Source organism: Podarcis vaucheri (genome assembly GCF_965113315.1).
Source record: "Podarcis vaucheri genome assembly, chromosome: 14".
Classification (NCBI taxonomy): domain Eukaryota; kingdom Metazoa; phylum Chordata; class Lepidosauria; order Squamata; family Lacertidae; genus Podarcis; species Podarcis vaucheri.
Genome location: NC_138752.1, coordinates 8,211,984 through 8,230,510, shown reverse-complemented (window position 1 = coordinate 8,230,510; position 18,527 = coordinate 8,211,984). Strand labels below are relative to the sequence as shown.

General features: G+C 46.7%; 1 protein-coding gene and 1 long non-coding RNA gene across 11 annotated transcripts in view; one reads left to right on the top strand and one right to left on the bottom strand.

Moving 5' to 3' along the window:
- The window catches only part of CELF6 (CUGBP Elav-like family member 6), a 181,614-nt gene extending 169,843 nt beyond the window's left edge, over positions 1 to 11,771 (top strand). For 9 of the 10 annotated variants that reach the window (XM_082198597.1, XM_082198599.1, XM_082198600.1 and 6 more), the window contains 2 exons: positions 1,690 to 1,845; positions 7,661 to 11,771. In XM_082198597.1, the coding sequence (XP_082054723.1) occupies positions 1,690 to 1,817 (128 nt within the window). In that variant the 3' untranslated portion in view covers positions 1,818 to 1,845; positions 7,661 to 11,771. Of the gene's footprint in view, positions 1 to 1,689; positions 1,846 to 5,182; positions 5,289 to 7,660 lie in introns of all 10 variants that reach the window. The other variant, XR_014213415.1, reaches the window with a different exon arrangement.
- A 4,536-nt stretch (positions 11,772 to 16,307) lies between these two features.
- LOC309518932 lies at positions 16,308 to 17,352 on the bottom strand. The gene is made up of 2 exons (XR_014213650.1): positions 16,961 to 17,352; positions 16,308 to 16,928 (listed from the first exon to the last, which is right to left on the bottom strand). It is a non-coding gene; the product is annotated as an uncharacterized lncRNA (long non-coding RNA).
- Positions 17,353 to 18,527: the final 1,175 nt, after the last annotated feature.

Here is an 18,527-nt window from a genome sequence, read left to right as displayed (position 1 = left end):
ATGCATTAGGCATGGGGATGGTTTTGCAGACTACCTTGTTCAAAACAGAGCCACTAAGCTAATGTCTGGAACTGAGCATCGGGATCACATCCTGCTGGTGCTTAAAGAACTCCATTGGCTTCCAGTCCTTTCCCAAATACAATGCAAAGGGTGGGTGCTTACATCTTAAGACCCTATGCAGCTTGCAACCTGGATAATTGAGGAGATGTTTTCTCTCGCATCAACTTGCCTGTATGTAAGATCTTCTTCAGGTAAGCCTCCCTAGAGGAAGAGGTGCATGTGCAAGGGGCCATAGCTAGAAAGGGTCTCTCTCCTCTCCATCAGCTTATGCACCTCTTTCCCTAGGGAGACTCACCTGACACCTGTGGCAATGTCTTTCTCTCCTGGGTTTGCTTTTAGCATGGCCTTTTCTTGTGTTTGTATTAGTTACTGTAAAGTGCTCTGGGATTTCTTAATGGAAGGGCAGTATGCAAATATTTCAAATTAGGGGTTGGCAACCTTTTCAGGCCTGTGGGCATTTCTGAATTTTTGAGTGAGTGCTGTGGGTGCCATGCACCTCCAGGGTCACTTCTCTCTCCCATCCCCTGTCAGCCGTTGCTTACTGAATAAATGTTGTGGCTATAGATTTTTTTTTAAAAAAAAAAATTAAAGCAATGCAACTGTTGTTGGTTGTTGTTTTTTAAGCAATGCAGACTGGATCCTTTATCTATGTATTAAGAGCAAAAATAAAGTAAGGGCTTGCTCAAACACTGCTTCAACTTATTTTGATGTTGAAAGGTCAAACGAATCATACAGCATATTCTCAAACGGTTAGCACATCCTTCCAAACTTTTCAAAGTCCTGTTGAGTGAGGACATGCCAGTACATTATTTTGAAGTGTGTTAGAAACATCCCGCAGACTACTAACACCCTGTGAAGTTAACTAGCAGGCCATGATTATAAGATGTTCTCATTGCAATGAAAAAATATGGTGTATTTTGGCTTTAAGGCAGGCACCCCCAACCTTCGGCCCTCCAGATGTTTTGGACTACAATTCCCATCATCCCTGACCTCTGGTCCTGTTAGCTAGGGATCATGGGAGTTGTAGGCCAAAACATTTGGAGGGCCGCAGGTTGGGGATGCCTGCTTTAAGGTTTTCCTCCGTGTCTTCACAACACCCCAGGTGACCCAAAACCAAACCTAGACTCCATGAGTTAAATGGATTGGATTTCTTAAATTTTGCTTTCAATGACTATTGTTAAAGAAGAATCTTGCGTGGCTGGAAAGTGAACAGTGGCCTAAAACAGCCTTCCCCAACTTAGTCCACTTCAAATGTTTTGGAGGACAACTTCCACCAGCCCTTTGCAAGCCCATCCTGCCATCACCATGAAGAGCAGCTTCCCTCCAGATATTTTGAGTAACAAACTCCCATCAGCCCCAACCAGTATGGCTGTGCTGGCTGGGGCTAATGAGAGTCGCAGTCCAAAGCATCTGAAAGGCCCCAGGTTGGGGATCCTGCTCTTAAGCAGCCAGCTAGCTCTGACATTCACCTGTTTTGAATTCCTCAGGATCTATTTTCTGTGAAAGGCTTGCAGTGAAACAGCAACATGGAGGGAGGGCTGCTGCTGTCCTTGGTGCTGAACTGTGTCCTTCCTTTCCTTCTCTGTTCTCACCCCCTGTCACCCCACTTTCCCCCTTGACCCATCCCAGGTTTCGTCAGTTTTGACAATCCAACTAGTGCTCAGGCAGCCATTCAGGCCATGAACGGCTTCCAGATCGGCATGAAGAGGCTAAAGGTCCAACTAAAGCGGCCAAAAGATGCTAACAGACCCTACTGACCCGTGTTCACCTTGGCCCTGAAAGCAGGTAAGACATTGGCAGGCAAGACTGCCCCAGCTACACTACCAGCAGGGAAAGGGGTTAGCCTTCCTCAAGCTTTTGACACAAGGCTGGTGTTAAACCTGGAGGAAAATGGAGCGAAAAACCACAAATGGTGTGTCTAGTTCAAAACAGCAAATGCAGTGCATTTTGGCCCAGCCCATGTCCATCACATGAGAATAAGCTAAAAGGTAATAAATGATGCATAGCCTTCCCATAGGGGATTGATTACCCAAATAAACTTTCAATGGTTTATTATTCTAATAATGTACAGTGTCAACGATCCTTATTGTTTATCTTTAGGCATAGAGAATGACCCCAATCCAAATAGAATGAACTTATTTTATTTATTTTTTGACCTAATGTATCAGCCAATCTTCGTTACACAGTAATCCCATGGAGGTTTCCAGCATATCTTAAAACCATAATACAAACAAACCAAACCATAAAAGCTAATATAAAACCACAGTAAATGAACAGCAGCAGGTCAGACAAACAGAAGCCTTAGAACAATACCTAGCTAGTTGATATCAAGGGAATTTAGATTTATTGCTGCTAATTTATCCCACTGACTTTAAGCAGGATGCAAGCATGTCTGTGTCTTCAGTGGGACAGAGACAGATATGTTCAGGTCCCACTCTCCAGGCACAATGCATTCTCAGGAAATTGTTTGTTAAGTGAGTGTTTGCATAACAAGCTGGTGATTTCCATTATTTCCTATGGGAACATTTCTAATCCGTGATTTGTCCATGCTCCCTCCCTGGTCTCTGCCTGAAACTGTTGCAGCCAGTCAGCAGAAGCCAAACAAAGGAAAAACTTATTTGTTCAATCCCTCCTGCTCCCTGATTTGTTCAGTCTCTCTCCCTCCCTCCATGGTTTTCTGCCCCAAATGGCCACTAGCCAGCAGAACACAAACAACTAAGGAAGTGGGCAAACTTTGACTGTTTGGATATCTGAACCAATCATTCATGTAGCAAAGTTTGGGCATAATTTTTTGTATTCAGATAACAGAGATTTTGGATAATGAGTGTTCTGATAGTGGGACCCGTGTATATTACATTGTTTAAGTTGTTGAGTGTCATAGTTGATACACAAATAACCTGCACCCAAAGTGGTTCACACATAGAAGATAGACTAAAAACAGTGGTACAATATCAGTACATAAAAATAATATGTATAATTTCACTACACTGAAAACAACAACAACAACAAACAGTTCATTTAACATGCATCAAAATTTAAATGAGCATAAAATCACCAATAGGTCAAGTCATCCAATAACTTCACATCCAAAAGCTTTCTTAGTTATGTAAAAAGAGACAAGACTAGAATATCTGTGGCCAAAACCTAAATCTGTAAATAGGAAGGAAGGAAGATAATCTAACATGTCTTCAGACCAATGAAAGGGTAAAATCTAAAGCATAATTATGTGGTTCCATTGAAGTCCATATACCCAAGTAGCTGTTTTCAAAATCATGGCAAGAGCACCAAACAGAATACATGTGTTTATTTGTTGAAGCCATTATTACCTTGCCTTTTGACCTGAAACAGATCCTTGGGGTGACTTAAAGGCTAAAATCCAACAACATGCCACCTCAAATGCTAATTAAATCAAATGTTTTGATCTGATTGGGATAGTCTGAAGTCATCACAAATTTGTTTATCACCTCCTGGCTCCGCACATAGTTTGAGGGGGTTTCCAGGGTGAGGTGAGTTGCATTCACAAGCCCCTCGCCACTGCAAAAAAAGAGAAAGGAACACCCAATTTAACCATATCAAGGCAGTGTGTAAATCAGCCGCAGAGTTAAACTGAACCAAAAGATCCACCCGATGCATTTAAAGCATGCCCAATGCACATTGAAATCACATGGATCCTGGGAACAGAGTGAATGTAGCTCTGTGTGAGGAAACTACAGTTCCCAGGATTCTTTAGGGGAAATCATGAGCTTTCATTGTGCTCTTACTTTCTGAGAGTAAGAGCACTTCAACTGTGGAACGGACTGCTTTGAGAGGTTGTGGACTCTCCTCCCTTGGAGGTTTTAAAGCAGAGACTGGAAGGCCACCTGTCATGGATGGTTTAGTTGAAATTCCTGCCTTGCAGGGGGTTGGCCTAGATGACCCTTGGGGTCCCTTCCAACTCTACAGTTCTATGGATTATGGTTGGGTATGCTTTAAATGCATGATGCAAATCTCCCCAACTTTTGCATAAGTCATAGCTTATACCTAGGTAAAGCTAAAGGGACCCCTGACCATTAGGTCCAGTCGTGGACGACTCTGAGGTTGTGGTGCTCATCTCGCTTTATTGGCCGAGGGAGCCGGCGTACAGTTTCCGGGTCATGTGGCCAGCATAACTAAGGCACTTCTGGTGAACCAGAGCAGCTCACGGAAATGCCGTTTACCTTCCCACCAGAGTGGTACCTATTTATCTACTTGCACTTTGACGTGCTTTTGAACTGCTAGGTTGGCAGGAGCAGGGACCGAGCAACGGGAGCTCACCCCATTGCGGGGATTCGAACCGCCAACCTTCTGATCGGCAAGTCCTAGGCTCAGTAGTTTAACCCACAGCACCACCTGCGTCCCAATCTTATACCTACTTACCTGGAAATTCTGTGGCATTAACTTCTCCATAGATGTGTATAGAATTGCAGTGTAAGTTGCACACCCACTGCAAGCAGTTTGCAAGAGTGAAATCCCACAGAGGGCTGCAGGATGCAATAGCATGACAAACAGATCTGCTGGAACCGACCAGAGGCCCATCTGCTATTACAGCAGGAGTGAGGAATCTGTGCCCCCCACCACACATGGTTGGACTCCCAACTCCCACCAGCCCCGGCTAACAATTAGGAATGCTTGGAGTTGTAGTTCAAAACCTAGAGAGTCATGGATTACCCACCCCAGGCCTATGGGATGCCCAGAACAGGACATGAAAGCAGTAGCACCACGTGCTCATCTTCCCCAGCAATTCATTGGCCTCATGAAGGAAGCTATTTTCATGCTCACCAAACATTTAAAACACTTTAACCCCCTTTGGCAGTCATGGCTCCCCTGCAAAGAATCTTGGGAACTGTAGTTTGTGGCCTCAGAGACCTAGACTTCCCAGCGCCCTGCACAAACTACAGTTCTCGTGATTCCCCATGACTGCTAAAGTACTTTCTCTGTGCTTTAGATGTACCATGTGAATATGACTTCAGAGGACTCCTGCTCCATTTTGCAGCTATCAGAAGAAGCAATGACCATTAATACTGAGAACTCGCATCAAACCGATTCATCTTTTCTTTTATATTTTTGTTTCCTCCAACCCATCCACTACTTTGTCTCTAACCAGACCAGGCCAATCATAGCTCCAAGGATGACCCCACAGTTGCCTAGCAACCCTCTAGCTGTTATGGGAGACCCAAACAAAAACTCTCCCTCCCAAATTATCTGAAACTGTAAGTGACTTAACTAATGTTGTCATCGTCCTTCTCGATGACGCCATGTGGCCGGTTGTAATCTTGTTGCATGAACTTGACGTTGATCTTTCTACATCTCTGCTTTATTTTTATTAGTTCTTCTTCCCACCCCTTCCTCCTCTCTTTTTGGCGGTTGTGCAGTGCCATATTGATGCCCATGGTGGATAGTTTTTGGAGTGCTGATTGGTCAGTCTTTTACTAGTTGTGGATTTTTTGAGCCCATAAACTCCACTTTGTCCTTCTTTGTACCTCCTTTTCTCTCTGTTGTGATGTGACAATTGATGTGTGTGTCCTCTATATTTACTGTGTGATGATGATGGCTGAGTAGCTCAGTCCTGCACAAGAAACACCAAGCTGTGCTAGCTCTCCCCACCCCCTACCCTCCTGGCATCCCAGCATAATTTAGAGTCTCTATATTACCCCAATGCTTGTGGAAATTCAAGCATTCCACAGTCTCAAGAGCATGAAGGCTTCACTGCTAAGGATTGACAACAAATGCTCCTTGATTGTTGGAAAACACATGTTTTGTATGCAAAACATCTCAAGTTCAGTCTCTTCAGTCACATCTTCAGCAGGGTTGGGAGAAACCTGTCTGAACCCTTGAAGAGTCGCTTCCAGTGAGTGTAGGCCATCTTTCTTCAATCCTGTGTCCTCCAGATATCTCAGCCTACAATCCGCATCATCCATGACCATCAGCCATGCTGGCTGCTTCTGATGGAAGTTGTAGTCCAAAACAGCTGGAAGGCACTAGGTCAGGGAAGGTTAGTGTAGAAAATACTAAGTTAGATGGACCAGTGGCCTGACCTGTTGTACAGTAGCTTCTCACGTTCCTGTTTGGAGATAATGAACCCGGATCGCCTACTCCAGGATAAAAGATATGTAAAGCAAACAAAAGCCCTGTTCTGTTTCGTTTTCTTTTTGCATAGAAAAAGTCCTAGTCCTGATTGCAGGCATGGAGTGTGGTACCTTAGCAGAGGAGCAGGAGAGTGTTACTGGTGTAGCATTTCACGGGAGAGGACCCTTCATTCAGCAGCAGAGCATATAATTTTAATGCAAAAGATCCTCAGTTCAGCCCTTCGAAATTCAATTAAAAGGACCAGGTAGCAGGGGTGGGAAATATTCTGTTCTGCTCAAGATCCCTGGAAAACCACTGCCAATCAGAGTAGACAATATACTGGACTACATAGACAAATCTTCTGACCTGGTCTAAATCAGCTTCCTATTAAAGCACACATTGGAAGCACATGACTTCTCCCAAAGGATCGTGGGAACTGCTGTGTGTTACGATTGCTGGGAATTCATAGCTCTGTGAGGGGGGAAACCACAGTTCCCAGAAATCTTTGGGGGAAGGCATGTGCTCAATGGAACCTGCTCAAGATGGTCGCCAGTTCCATCACATAGGGAACTCTTGGTCCCTCCCTCTCCTCCTCAGGTCATGCCCCTCCCTCTTGGCTCCACCCCTTTAAGCTAAGACAAATCTCAACCAATATGACATCCCTGGCCTCCTGCAGTTGCTATGTTAACTTCTAGCAGTAGTTATCTGAATTTTGGCCAACAATACATCGACCATCTTGCTCCATGAAACTTGTTCTGTATATGGAGCTGTTGGGATCAATTGCATTTTCATTTTTATTTTACACAGGCCCTGCTCTTTTAACAGCAGCCTGACACAGCAGTGGAAAGGGGGGGGGCTTGTTCAACATGAGCTTCACGTCTGGGATGGGGGGTGGAGGGGAAAGAAGAAGTGGTTGGAAATCAGGAACCCTCACTATGCGGCCTAAGTGTGTTACATACAGAAAACAAGATAACTGGTGGTATTTCGCAGTGTTTAAGGTTGCTAAGTATGTTTATTTCACAAGCCACATTGGCCCATCTATCTCAGTACTGTCTACACCAGGGGTAGTCAACCTTTTCATACCTACCGCCCACGAATGCATCTTTCTTAATGGTAAAATTTTCTTACCGCCCACCAGTGCTCGAAGGGGGAAGGATTCAGCTTGTGCTGTAGAACCCCCTACCGTCCACCTAGAATCCTGAAACACCCACTAGTGGGCAGTAGGGACCAGGTTGACAACCCCTCGTCTACACTGACTGGAAGCAGCTCTTCAGGGCTGTTGGGACACCCACAACAAATGGAAGGTCAGACCTAACCTAGAACATTTCAGAATTCAACATCTTCTGGTACGGAATTGGGGAGTCATTTGATATATATATTTTACACACTGAATAGAGATGGCCCTGACAAGAACTTCCTTTCTCTCCTAACGCCATCACTCGCTACTGGGGATGGGGCTTCCTGCTGGCTCCTGGCACTGCCTGCCTCTTCTTAACATCCCTTCTCTCTCTTTCAGATGGGATGCCATGCGGCGTACGAAGAGTATTCCCCTTGTCCCACGTGCAGTATCCAGACTTGTAACTCTCTTTCTTTGCAACATATCACGGAGGAGGAGGAGGAGGTGGAAGAGGAGGCAGGATGCTCGTGAAAAAGAGGAGAGCCAGTTTGGTTGTACCTTTTTTATTTTTATTTTTATTTTCCAAATCGGTTGGGGTTTCGGGGGGGTGTTTCTTTTTCTTTTTCCTTTTGCCGCTTTAAGGCGAGAGAAAGCAAAGAAGGTGGTTGTGACGATATTGGACAAAAGGGAAAGAGGCATCGCTATTTGCCGACTCTAAACTCCACGACGGGAAGGAGCCGCTGGAGAAGACGTGTTTGTTTTTTTAAGACCCCTCACGAGGAGAGGGGTAGGATTTTGCAACAGGAAAAGGTTGCAGGCACAGAGCCTGCTGGTGGGACCAGCCTCTCTCTAAAGCACTTGACCGATGCTCAAGATTTCAGAAGAGGGAGGCCAAACAGATCTAAACCAAAGCCGGTGGGTTTGGACCAGGCCTGTATGTTACACCTGGGAAACGCTTTTTGTTTTTAAAAAAGGGGGAAAGAAAAAAAGGGGAACTTTTTTTTTCCGCATCCGTTTAGGAAAAGAAAAATCAGTTGCTAAGAGGATGTTGAACTTAACAGAAGATATATATATAAATAGGTCTATATATCTATATCCCGTGGATTGGGGGTGGGGGTTTCTGTCCCACTTTGTCGCCAGTCCAAGGAGATTGGATTAACTTCTTTCAAAGTCATATCATTCCTTAGAGTTTAGGGACCAAAGGACTATTGCTTTTTTAATATATATATAAATTAATTAATTTAAAAAACAAAACAAAACAAAAAAAAGAAACTCAAAGAGGTTTAAAAAAAAACTAAAAAAAAAAAAAGCTTCATGTCAAAGCTGCAAGTTGTTTCCAAGAGAAGCGAGCTCAAGCAAGCAAGCAAGCAAGCAAGCAGATGTCGCCTTGTGAGCAGTGTGGCCAGTGCTGGTGGCCTTGTGACCGCATTGAACACTATGGGGTTCGGGTGATTAGTGAAGCTGGCAGGAGGGGCCACTTTGGCCAGGGTGGGGTGGGGGTTCTTGGCAACAGCTCTCTCCTCCTCCTCTCGCCAGATAGGCACTTGGATTTCAGAAAATTGGGGGGTTGTAATCACAGTTCCTGATCTGCTTCTCCCATGCATTGAAAGTTAATGTAAACCAGAGTAAGAAGAGACACAGGACCATATTTTTGTGCACGAGAAGCTGCCTTGCGCCAAGGCAGATCATTGGTGCGACTAATTCAGTATTGCCTACACTAGGGGTGGACTCCAGCTGCTGTCAGCCCCAGCCAACATGATCAGTGGCTAGGGATAATGGGAGCTGGAGTCCAGCAGCATCTGGAATGCCACCGGTTTCCCACCCATGCTTAGATGGCTGTGCAGAGGAGCTGCAACGTCTCTCCACACTTGGACAATGCTTTGATTAGGACCACCCAAAGTGTCACAGAACGTTGGGCCAGCTCTTAGTAGGCTGAACATCTAGCAAAGCAGAGGAATGGAGAAAGTTTGGCTTATGGTAGCTTGAAAGTCTGCATTTGGTGTTAAAATAGAGGTGCATTAGGAAGTTGCAGGCGTAACTGGATGAGGCTTGGCAAAGGTGTTATTCAGGTTTCACAGTGCGCCCAGGACTGATAGGACAAAAAAATGACCGAGGCTGGGTCATGGGCAAGTCTGGAGCATGACAGCAGCCAGGGACTGGGGGTGGTGTTCAATACTAGTCCTGTTCAGGGTAGATCCACCAAAGTTAATAGACATGACTAATTTAGGTTCCTTGATTCCAATGGGCCTACTCTTAGTAAGAATTTGAGCCAGATTGAAAGCGCTATCCAGATCAGAGGGCAAACCAGCAGGCAAGACCAAAGAGTAAAGTTTGGAAATGCAAAAGCCACCAGAGCTTGGGTACACCTTGTTGCACCACAGTGACAGGAAGTCCTCTTAAACTCCTTCCTGCCCAGAAGGAGCCAATGACCAGCCTAATGGGTGGAGTCAGCCCACAGCCTGGAAAGTTCTTTACTGAGAGGCTGCAATTATGCATGTCACCACATGGGACAGCGGTCAGCAATTGCTGGCAGAAACACAGTGGCGCATGAGCTCATGCACGCACAATTTTTTAAAAAAGAACCTAATAAAGGACGTAACCCTATCATTAGGCAAAACACACTGGTTCCTTCTTAGAGCGCAAAAGTAAAAAGGAATATGGCTGGAGGTTGATTTCAGGTGGAAAGCTAGGTCTTTAAAAATGTCAAAAGAAGTCAAAGTAGGTTACATTACCTGGTGGTTAGAGGGAATGTGTAACCCTTGAAAAGTAAAGTGCCATCTTCAGGTGGTAAGAGATCATATTCCTTCAGTTTTAGGGTCCCACTTCTGAATGGTTAAATTTGGTTATCCAAGTCACACATAAAGCAAGAAGAAGTCCATAAGAAAAAAAAATCTGAACTCCACAGTCAGGCAGCAATACCATTCTTAGCCCTTGCATATTTCCTGGTCTCAGTAGTCCTTAGTTGCACCCTGAAGCTTGCCTAGCACCTCGCCAAGCCTAATGGACTTGGTGTCTGCAACCTCCTCCTACATTCGATCTTAAGACTGTCAAAAAATGCAGAGTGACCACAACATGCTAGATTTCCCCCCACCTCCTCTCCCCACTTTGCTCAACATCCAGCCTGACAAAGAGCTTTAGAAAACTCAAAAGCTTACTCACTGTTTTGTGGCATTTTGGCCTGACTCAGTAGAGGTATTTCCGGACTGTGGGTTTTTCTAATGCACCAACATGGCTTCCTTTTCTTAAAGTGTATCTTGGAGAATTCCCCCCCCCCCTGTCTGGGATAAGACCCAGAACTCTTTCAGTCAGAGAGCTCCCAGGATGGAGACAGTGGAGTCCTTCAAAACTCCCCAGGAGATATCATCCAACGCATTGACACCAGTAGAAGCTTTCATGGAGGAAGAGCCCCATCAGACAGTGGGGCCAGCATGCCTTGCTTCAAGGGATGTAGCTCTGCTCTCCTTATCTGACTCAGATGACTCCACTACCTGCACTCCAGAGGGGCTGTCATGGGAGCATAGGAAACTGCCTTATATTGAGTCAGACCCATTGATTCAACTAGCTCAGTATTGTCTGAGCCAACTGACAATGGCTCTCTGGGGCCATTCCCAGGACATTCCTGGGGGTGCAAGGGTTTGAACCTGGGATCATCTGCATCCAAAGTGGGTGCTCTGCCACTGAGGTACCACGCCCTTCACCCTGCCATGTCCAGAAGCCAGGGGAGGTGCTCCAATCTTGCCCGAGTGCACACCTGTATATTAGAATACTTTAACTACCAATCAGGCTCCAGGGAAGCCACGCCACACAATAAAGCTTCAGCCAGCTCCAGACCAACGATGAAGCAATATTCCTAGTTCTTGCAAGAACTATTCTGCTCCACAGGGAGCTCTCTGTGGTCCTGAAGCTCAGCCATCTACTACTGATCCCCTCCTTGAGCTCTAGCCTTGAACCAGCTCACTCTGTGAGCAGGTGCTGTTTGCAGATCACATGGGATGGGCAGGTGGGTGGATTATTCCCTTTGTAGGAGATTTCTCTCTGTGTGTCTCTCATTGCCCTGGTGTAACATTAGCCAAATTCTCTATTACTTTCAAGAATCTGCTGGGGAAGAGGAGGAGGTCAGGGGGAGGGGGTCAGGTTTAAGGAAGTGCCAAATAGAGTGAGCGAAATGTCACGGTACATGAAGGATCTGGGGTTGTCTCATTGTCCTTCGTGGTTCACATTCCCTAATGCGGTCGCTTGGCCACTGGACGACTTCTTTTTCTTTCTTCTCTTCTTTGTTTTTATTTTTTTATTCTTTCTTTCTTTTTCTTAAGAAAAAATGTGCTTCATTGTTACATTTCCTAGTGGTTTAGAACAGAATGCTTTTTGTAGAGCGGTTAGCGTTTAACATAGGAGAGCCCTCCATTTGAAACAAATGAAACCTAAAAAGAAAAAGGAAAAAAAAGACAATCGACTTTAGTGACCTTGTGAAAGTGACTTTTTTATATAAAAAAAAGAAAAGAAAAAGGCAAAACAACATATATATATATATATATATATATATATATATATATATATATATATATATGAGAGAATGACACAGAGACCTAAATTTGGGGTGGGGGAAGGGAGTTGTGAGCACTGGGACTCAAGCTGTGTTTCAAATGTCGCCTGCTTATATGAAATGGGAGGGTGATGGGTGGTATATTGGGGCAGAGTCCAGCTACATCTGCTGTAAGGAAAGCAATTGCAGAAAGCAAGGATATTGGGTGGAAGAACGGGCAGGTGTGTTCTGGGGCAACTGGTCCAAGCAGCCCCATGAACTGTTTCCCATCTGGTCTGAACCAGAACGAAGTTGATCATGTTCTCACAAGTCTCCTTTGGAACCCTGACAGGGAGGTGTACATGAAGCTGTGGGTTGCAGCAGGATCTCAGCCGTAGTTAGTTCTTGGGACCACCCACATTGGGGTGAGGAACCTGCGGCCAGTGGCTCGACTCCAACTCCCATCATTCCTGTCCATTGACCATGCTGCAAGGGGCTGATTGGAGTTGGATTCCCACGTCATTTGGAGGACCACAGGTTCCGCATTCCTGATCTAGATCAAGGTTCTAACCAACCTGAGAGAATCACATCCCTGTGCTTGAATACAGAGGAATTTCTTGGCTTCGGTTGCCTTCGACTAACAAGCCAGCTGGCTAGACCAAGAACCAGGTCTCTTTATTCAGGAGCTCTGGTTTACTTTTCCGATCCTGCAGAGGTAACCTTTTCTCTTCCTTGTTCCCCTGACTTGGGAATCACCCTCTGCGAGAGAACATTAATTCGAGATTTGCTTTAATCATGCAGCCACCTCTGTCGTTTGCCCTTGTGTGAGATGGGGAGGGCCCAGTCTACACTACAGGCTTTTAAGTGATGCCAACTGCCACGTCTCCCTCCCTGGGAAGTGCAGCTGGGCAAAGGATGCTGAGATTCCTGGTAGAAAGTTGGGGCGGGTGGTGCTTATGCATGTCGTAAGCAGATACGGCTGGAGATGACATCAGTGAAAGGTCCCAGACACTTTGCACTTCTTATCCTTACCTTGCAGCAAGCATGAGGCAGGCCCTCTTTTGTCAGCACCTTGAAAGGGCTCATAGCTGTCAACTTTCAGATTTGAAGATAAGGGATCAGCAGCCTCGAAAATAAGGGATCAGCAGCCTCACCTGTCCCGGGGACAGTCTATGGGATATCTAACAATCCGGGATAGCAGTGGGAAGCAGCAGGAAATGGCGCTGGAATAAGGGAATTTCCCGCAAGAAAAAGGGAAGGTTGACAGCTATGAAAGGGCTATGGAAGCACTGGTCGGTACCATGGCCAGGGGACCTGTGTGCCAGCAGATGCTTTGCTGGGCTCCCAATGCTCATCAGCCCCAGTGAGCAAGACCAGTGGTCAGGGCTGGGGGTAGTTGCATTCTGAGAATCTCTGTGTTAATGATACTGAGCTAGCAAGACCAATAGTGTGGCTTGAGTAAAGGTGGCTCCCTGTATGCTCCTAAAAGCCAGCCAACTGCAGGCCCATTGCTTATGATGCCGTAAATCAGACAAAATCGTGGGCCTACCCATGCTACTCATGACCTAAAGCATCCCAGGGCTACTCTGGGAATGCACCAGCCCTGGAGATTAAGGTTGCCAGATTACAGCCCTGCATAATACTTTAAATGGGGAACAAGGTACAAAATACAGCCATTTTGCCTCAAGCGCCATTCCTCCACCAGTCGATTTTACTTGGCAACAGGTAGTGGGGAAGGTTGAGCAAAGAGACTGCTGGACCGTGGTGCATTTTGTGACCCCCTCCATCTGGGGCTAATGGGAATTGGGAGTCCAACAACATCTGGAGGGCCACAGGCTTCCCATCCTTGATTTTTAGATGGATGGTCTCATGGAGAGAGAGAGAGAGAGAGAGAGAGAGAGAGAGAGAGAGAGAGAGAGACCCTCTTTAGACATTTCCACATGTGGAAAACCAGCTCTGCTGGGAGTGAGGCCCCTGATGGCACTGCTGCTGCTGGAGCAATGTCACAAGAGGCCCCAGGGTTGCACAGTTTGTGGCAGAGCTTGTAAGGGGGAGGGGGAGGCCAGCCTGAGTTAGGAAGCAAAGAGGGGGGGTGATACATCTCGATGGGATGCTACCATGTGGGAGAGATGAGATCTAACCGTTCCTGCACCCAATCAAATGCTGGTGCTGCCCGTTTGCAAGCGATCCAGGTTCATGGTTACATTCCCTGCAGCTAAGGGCTAGGGGAAGCCTCTTAAGCACCACTGTGCCTTTCATTCCCTGCATTAGCTAGCCATCCCTGTGCCAACAGGTCTGCGACAGTTACAGCCACAGGGAAGGATTCCCATGTTTGAAGCAGCTGACGGTGTCCTCCTCAACCCAAGCAAAGCAAGCCAGCCCTACCAGCAACACAACTTCTGTGTCTTAATACCGGTGTTTAATTGTGAAAGTGCCAAGACATGGAGCAGATGACAGGAGGGGGCAGCAACAGCATCAGTGGTGGGGCAGCATTTGCAGTGGGGGCATTTGTTTGCACTGGAGAGAGAGGCACCAGGGACTCTCAACTTCTCCATCTTCCCTTCTCTGGCAGTTTTTGAGCACAAAGCAGGGGAACCCTTGGCCAGGGACATTGCTAGGTGCTAAAAAGGGCAGAGGCCCATGACACGAATAATTTGCATAACATTTGCCTATGCAATAGTTTAGCGATTTCATTCTGAACACATTGAGGTGGCAGGTGGTCTCACTGGCCCTTCGCCACATGCCCAAGAGCCCTCTAAGCATAGATCAATAAATAAAAGGGAGGCCACCCCTAACCAGACCCTTGCTGTTAGCAGGGGATGCTGCTCACACAATACTTTTGTGAATGCCCAACATCAAAACCCAGTCCAGCCCTTTGGATTGCATCCTGGGCAGTTTCAAACCAACCCAGGCTTATAGCCACGAGCAGATGTTAATGTCCAGGGATCCCAGTTCAGAAGGGAGCTCAACCCAAACCTTTCTTGGAATGGCTATTATTATTATTATACCACAAGAAATGTAGATTTCTATTTGGAAATTCAACGAATTTCCATTGAATTGCCAGAATGTTAAACTGATCTGGCATACAGTAAAGTATTGAGCTTTTAAAAACAGTGCTCTGGTGTTAAGCTGCAGGTCATATTATCTAAGCATACATTGAAATGGAATAATTTGTAAGTGAACCACACACCTTCCTCCCCGCCTGGGTGTGGTGGCAGTAGCCTTTTCAAGCCCTGGTGGTGCAGATAAAAATCCATTCTCCCCACCCCCTTCCCAAATGATAATGAATGTTGCAGGGTTGGCTCCATGCTTGAGAGAAGGCATGGCTTTAATGCCCTCTTGTGGGCTCCCTCGTCTGCCAATGGGTCTTAGAGAGCTTTGTGCTGGCCAGGGGTTGGGGGGGTGGCACTAGGCAGCTTGATCTAATCACCATTTTAATTTCCCCACAATTCTCAAGAAGAGCATTCGTCCTGCCAATGTTTTTGAACTACAACTCCCATCATCCTCAGCCACCAAAGCAGAGGCTGGTGGGAGTTGTAGTCCAAGACATTCGCAGAGTATGTACCAGGTTGGTGAAGGCTGCCCCAGAGCAGAGCACTCTGCTGAGATTTAAATGGAGGCTAGTCCCAGCTGTTGGGTGCCATTACAGTGCGGGGCCAGAAAAGAAGAATTAACAGGAGGTGCAGAGTAGACAACAGTGCTGGGCCCTACCTGGGAGCTGGCAGCTGCCCAAGGACACCTCTTGGCACTGCTGGTCCTGCCTTTATGGTTTCAGAGAATTCCTTGCTAAACTTTCCTTAGCATTTGCAGTGGCCCAAGAAGACCCTCGGCCTGCATGGCTTGCCTTGATTCAGGGAGGACAATGGGCTGCAGCAATCCCTTTGCAACATCAGGAGACCAAGCAACTTTGCATGATACTCAAGCTACGCTCAGTAGTTCGGTCTTGGCCTGCATCACACACACACACCCATAGCTCCATGGACCCACCCAACCCAACCATGCTTTTCACAGTGGTGGGGATTCTCTGCACATGTGTTCAGGGCAGATCTATAAAGAGCTACGGTCAGCAGGCTGTATTGCCCACTCAGCAGTAATTCAGTTGGGTGGGAGGCTACATCTGTAAGAAGGGCGAAGGTGCCTTGGAGCATGTGCAAAGTACACTGCTCTTGACAGCTCTTACTACTGTAACCGTATGCAGCTGTGCAAGTGGCAATTGGTGTGTGTGTGTGTGTGTGTGTGAGAGAGAGAGAGAGAGAGAGAGAGAGAGAGAGAGAGAGAGAGAGAGAGATGGATGGACTGACTGACTTCTATCATTCCCTCACTTTTGCCCATGGACTTTTGGGATTACAGAGGAGGTGGGAGAGCTCCCTGCAGGGTGAACACTCCACAAAATCTATTGCTGTCTGGGCACGTACAAAGCACAGCAGCACCAAACTGGAGGAGACCATTCAACAGATGGTGGCGGTTGCTGATTCCCTCTGCCTTTGCGTGGGCTGCAGTTGGTTTTCTTGAACTGTCTGTGAAGGGACCCCTTTCCCAATCCTCTCCAAGCCCTTGCCAAAATACCGGTGGATCTGTACAGTAGTGTCCTGGATTCCCATAAGTGAATCAAGCTTGCAGGCCATGCATTTGCCTCCTGGTCCAGGAGATGTTCCACTGGACTTCTGCAAAATGCCTCCCTAGCCTGGAATGACAGGTGCCATCTCTGGCCCAGAACGCCACTCCCTTTCAAATCTTACCTTGAGGTGTCTGCTCCTGATGATTGCCAGCTACCTGCAGCAGCTGTATATAGCAAAATAATCATGGATTTTCTTTATAAATTATGAGCTTGTAAATGCAAGTGATTCCACTGGGTTTGTGAAAACAAAATGGAAGCCAGTGACGGTGGAGGGGGATAATCTTTCCGGTTCATCCGAAACGCCTGCTGTTTGTGGATAAAGGCTGCAGAGAAGATGGGAACAGAGGGGAGAAAAGGGAGAACTCTTCTCAAGGCGGGATGGGGGATGGGAGAACCCTTTCCTGCTCCTTTAAATGAGAGGGAATCTTCTCAGCTCAAGGGCCACATTCCAGGGGTGGAGGCAGCCAGAGGCAAAAGTGGGTGGACCAAAAAGAAATTTTACCTTTGCACAGCAAGCTAGTTTCTACCTGCATATTCACACACACACACATACACACACACACACACACACACACACCATCCTCCTCCCATACAAGCAAGAGGCATGATCAGAAGTTGGGGACACGCTCCAGCCAGGCACAAACACTCATGGGGCGCAGGGAGGGGTGTGGCCTGTGAAAAATCCTGAGGATCAGATAAAGTGGGCTGCATAGAATCATAGAATCGTAGAGCTGGAAGGGTCCCCATGGGATCATCTAGTTCAACCCTCTGCAATGCAGGAATCTCAGCTAAACATCCATTACAGATGGCCATCCAATCTCTGCTTAGAAACCTCCAAGGAAGGAGAGTCCACAACCTCCCAAGGGAGTCTGTTCCACCATCAAGAGCTCTTACTGTCAGAAAGTTCCTCCTGGTGATTAGTCAGGATCTCCTTTATTGTAGCTTGAATCCATTGGTGGGTGCAGGATCTTGCTGTGCTGCAGTCTTGAAGGCCCCTTACAAATCATATCCTTTCGAGGTTCTGCTTGGGCACTCTTGTGCCAACTTAAAGTAAGGAAGACTGCCTCTTTCAGCTGCAGCCTGGAGCCTCCATCATCCCTGACTTGGCTCTAGGTGTGGTTCTCTAGGTGCGGTTTTCAGCAGTTCTCACTCCCCTCTCCTCGGCCTGCTCTGGCTCCTGCCGCAGCCGCCATTTTAATCCACAGGCTCCAGCTAGTACTTCTCATTGTAGCCAAATGCCCACCAAGATGGGTGCTCAGCCTTATCCAAGCACCATTTTATTTTGTTGTTGTTTTTAAAAAGAATCCACAGATTAACAGTCATGGACACTGGGTTCCATGCAGGGTGCAGGACAGAGAAAAGTGTGACTTAGATGCGCAAGAGACAGGATGGAGGGCACACTTTGGCCTCTCCCCATCTAAACTAACCATGTCTACAGGGTCTTTCCCCAAGACCCACTATTCCATTGACTCCAGCTCTCATAGCTCTAACCCTCTCTCCCCCAGCTCCCATAGAGCACAAACAGCCTACAGCAGTGACTGCCGTCTCTAAGGGCTACTTTTTTGCTACCATAGTCTTATTGCTACCTTTGAAGGGATGCATGGGGTGGAAACTGTAGGAGTGTTTCTTATTGCAAAGCTACCTCTGATGCCAAAGCTGGTCTGCCCCGCCCTCCTCCCTTGCCATTCTCCAAAACTCACTAGAAAGATATCCCATTCATCGTTTCCTGCAAGCAGAAATTCTCACGGCAGGGAGGCTCGAAGAAGACGACTTTGCAGGCTCAGGCCAATGCAAACCTCTCAAGGGTATATATATGAGCCTGAGATCTCCTTTGTACCCACTGCCTAGTTCTTGGATGTGATGAGTGAGGATTTAAGTTATTTAAATGGGAGAAAATGTGTACCCATTAAAGATTTGTTCTGGACATTATTATTTATGTGGGGTGTCCCTGGTATGGGGGCAACTGTGCGTAATTTGAGCTGACGCTTTGCTGAAATAAGACCTCATTCATTGTTTCAAAAGGCAACGGGGTTCTGGAACTCAAAAACTGCTGGAACTGTTTGCCATATGCAGATTGTGTCCTGTTTGCAAGAGAGGCAGACAGACAGATATAGGAGCAAGTGTGC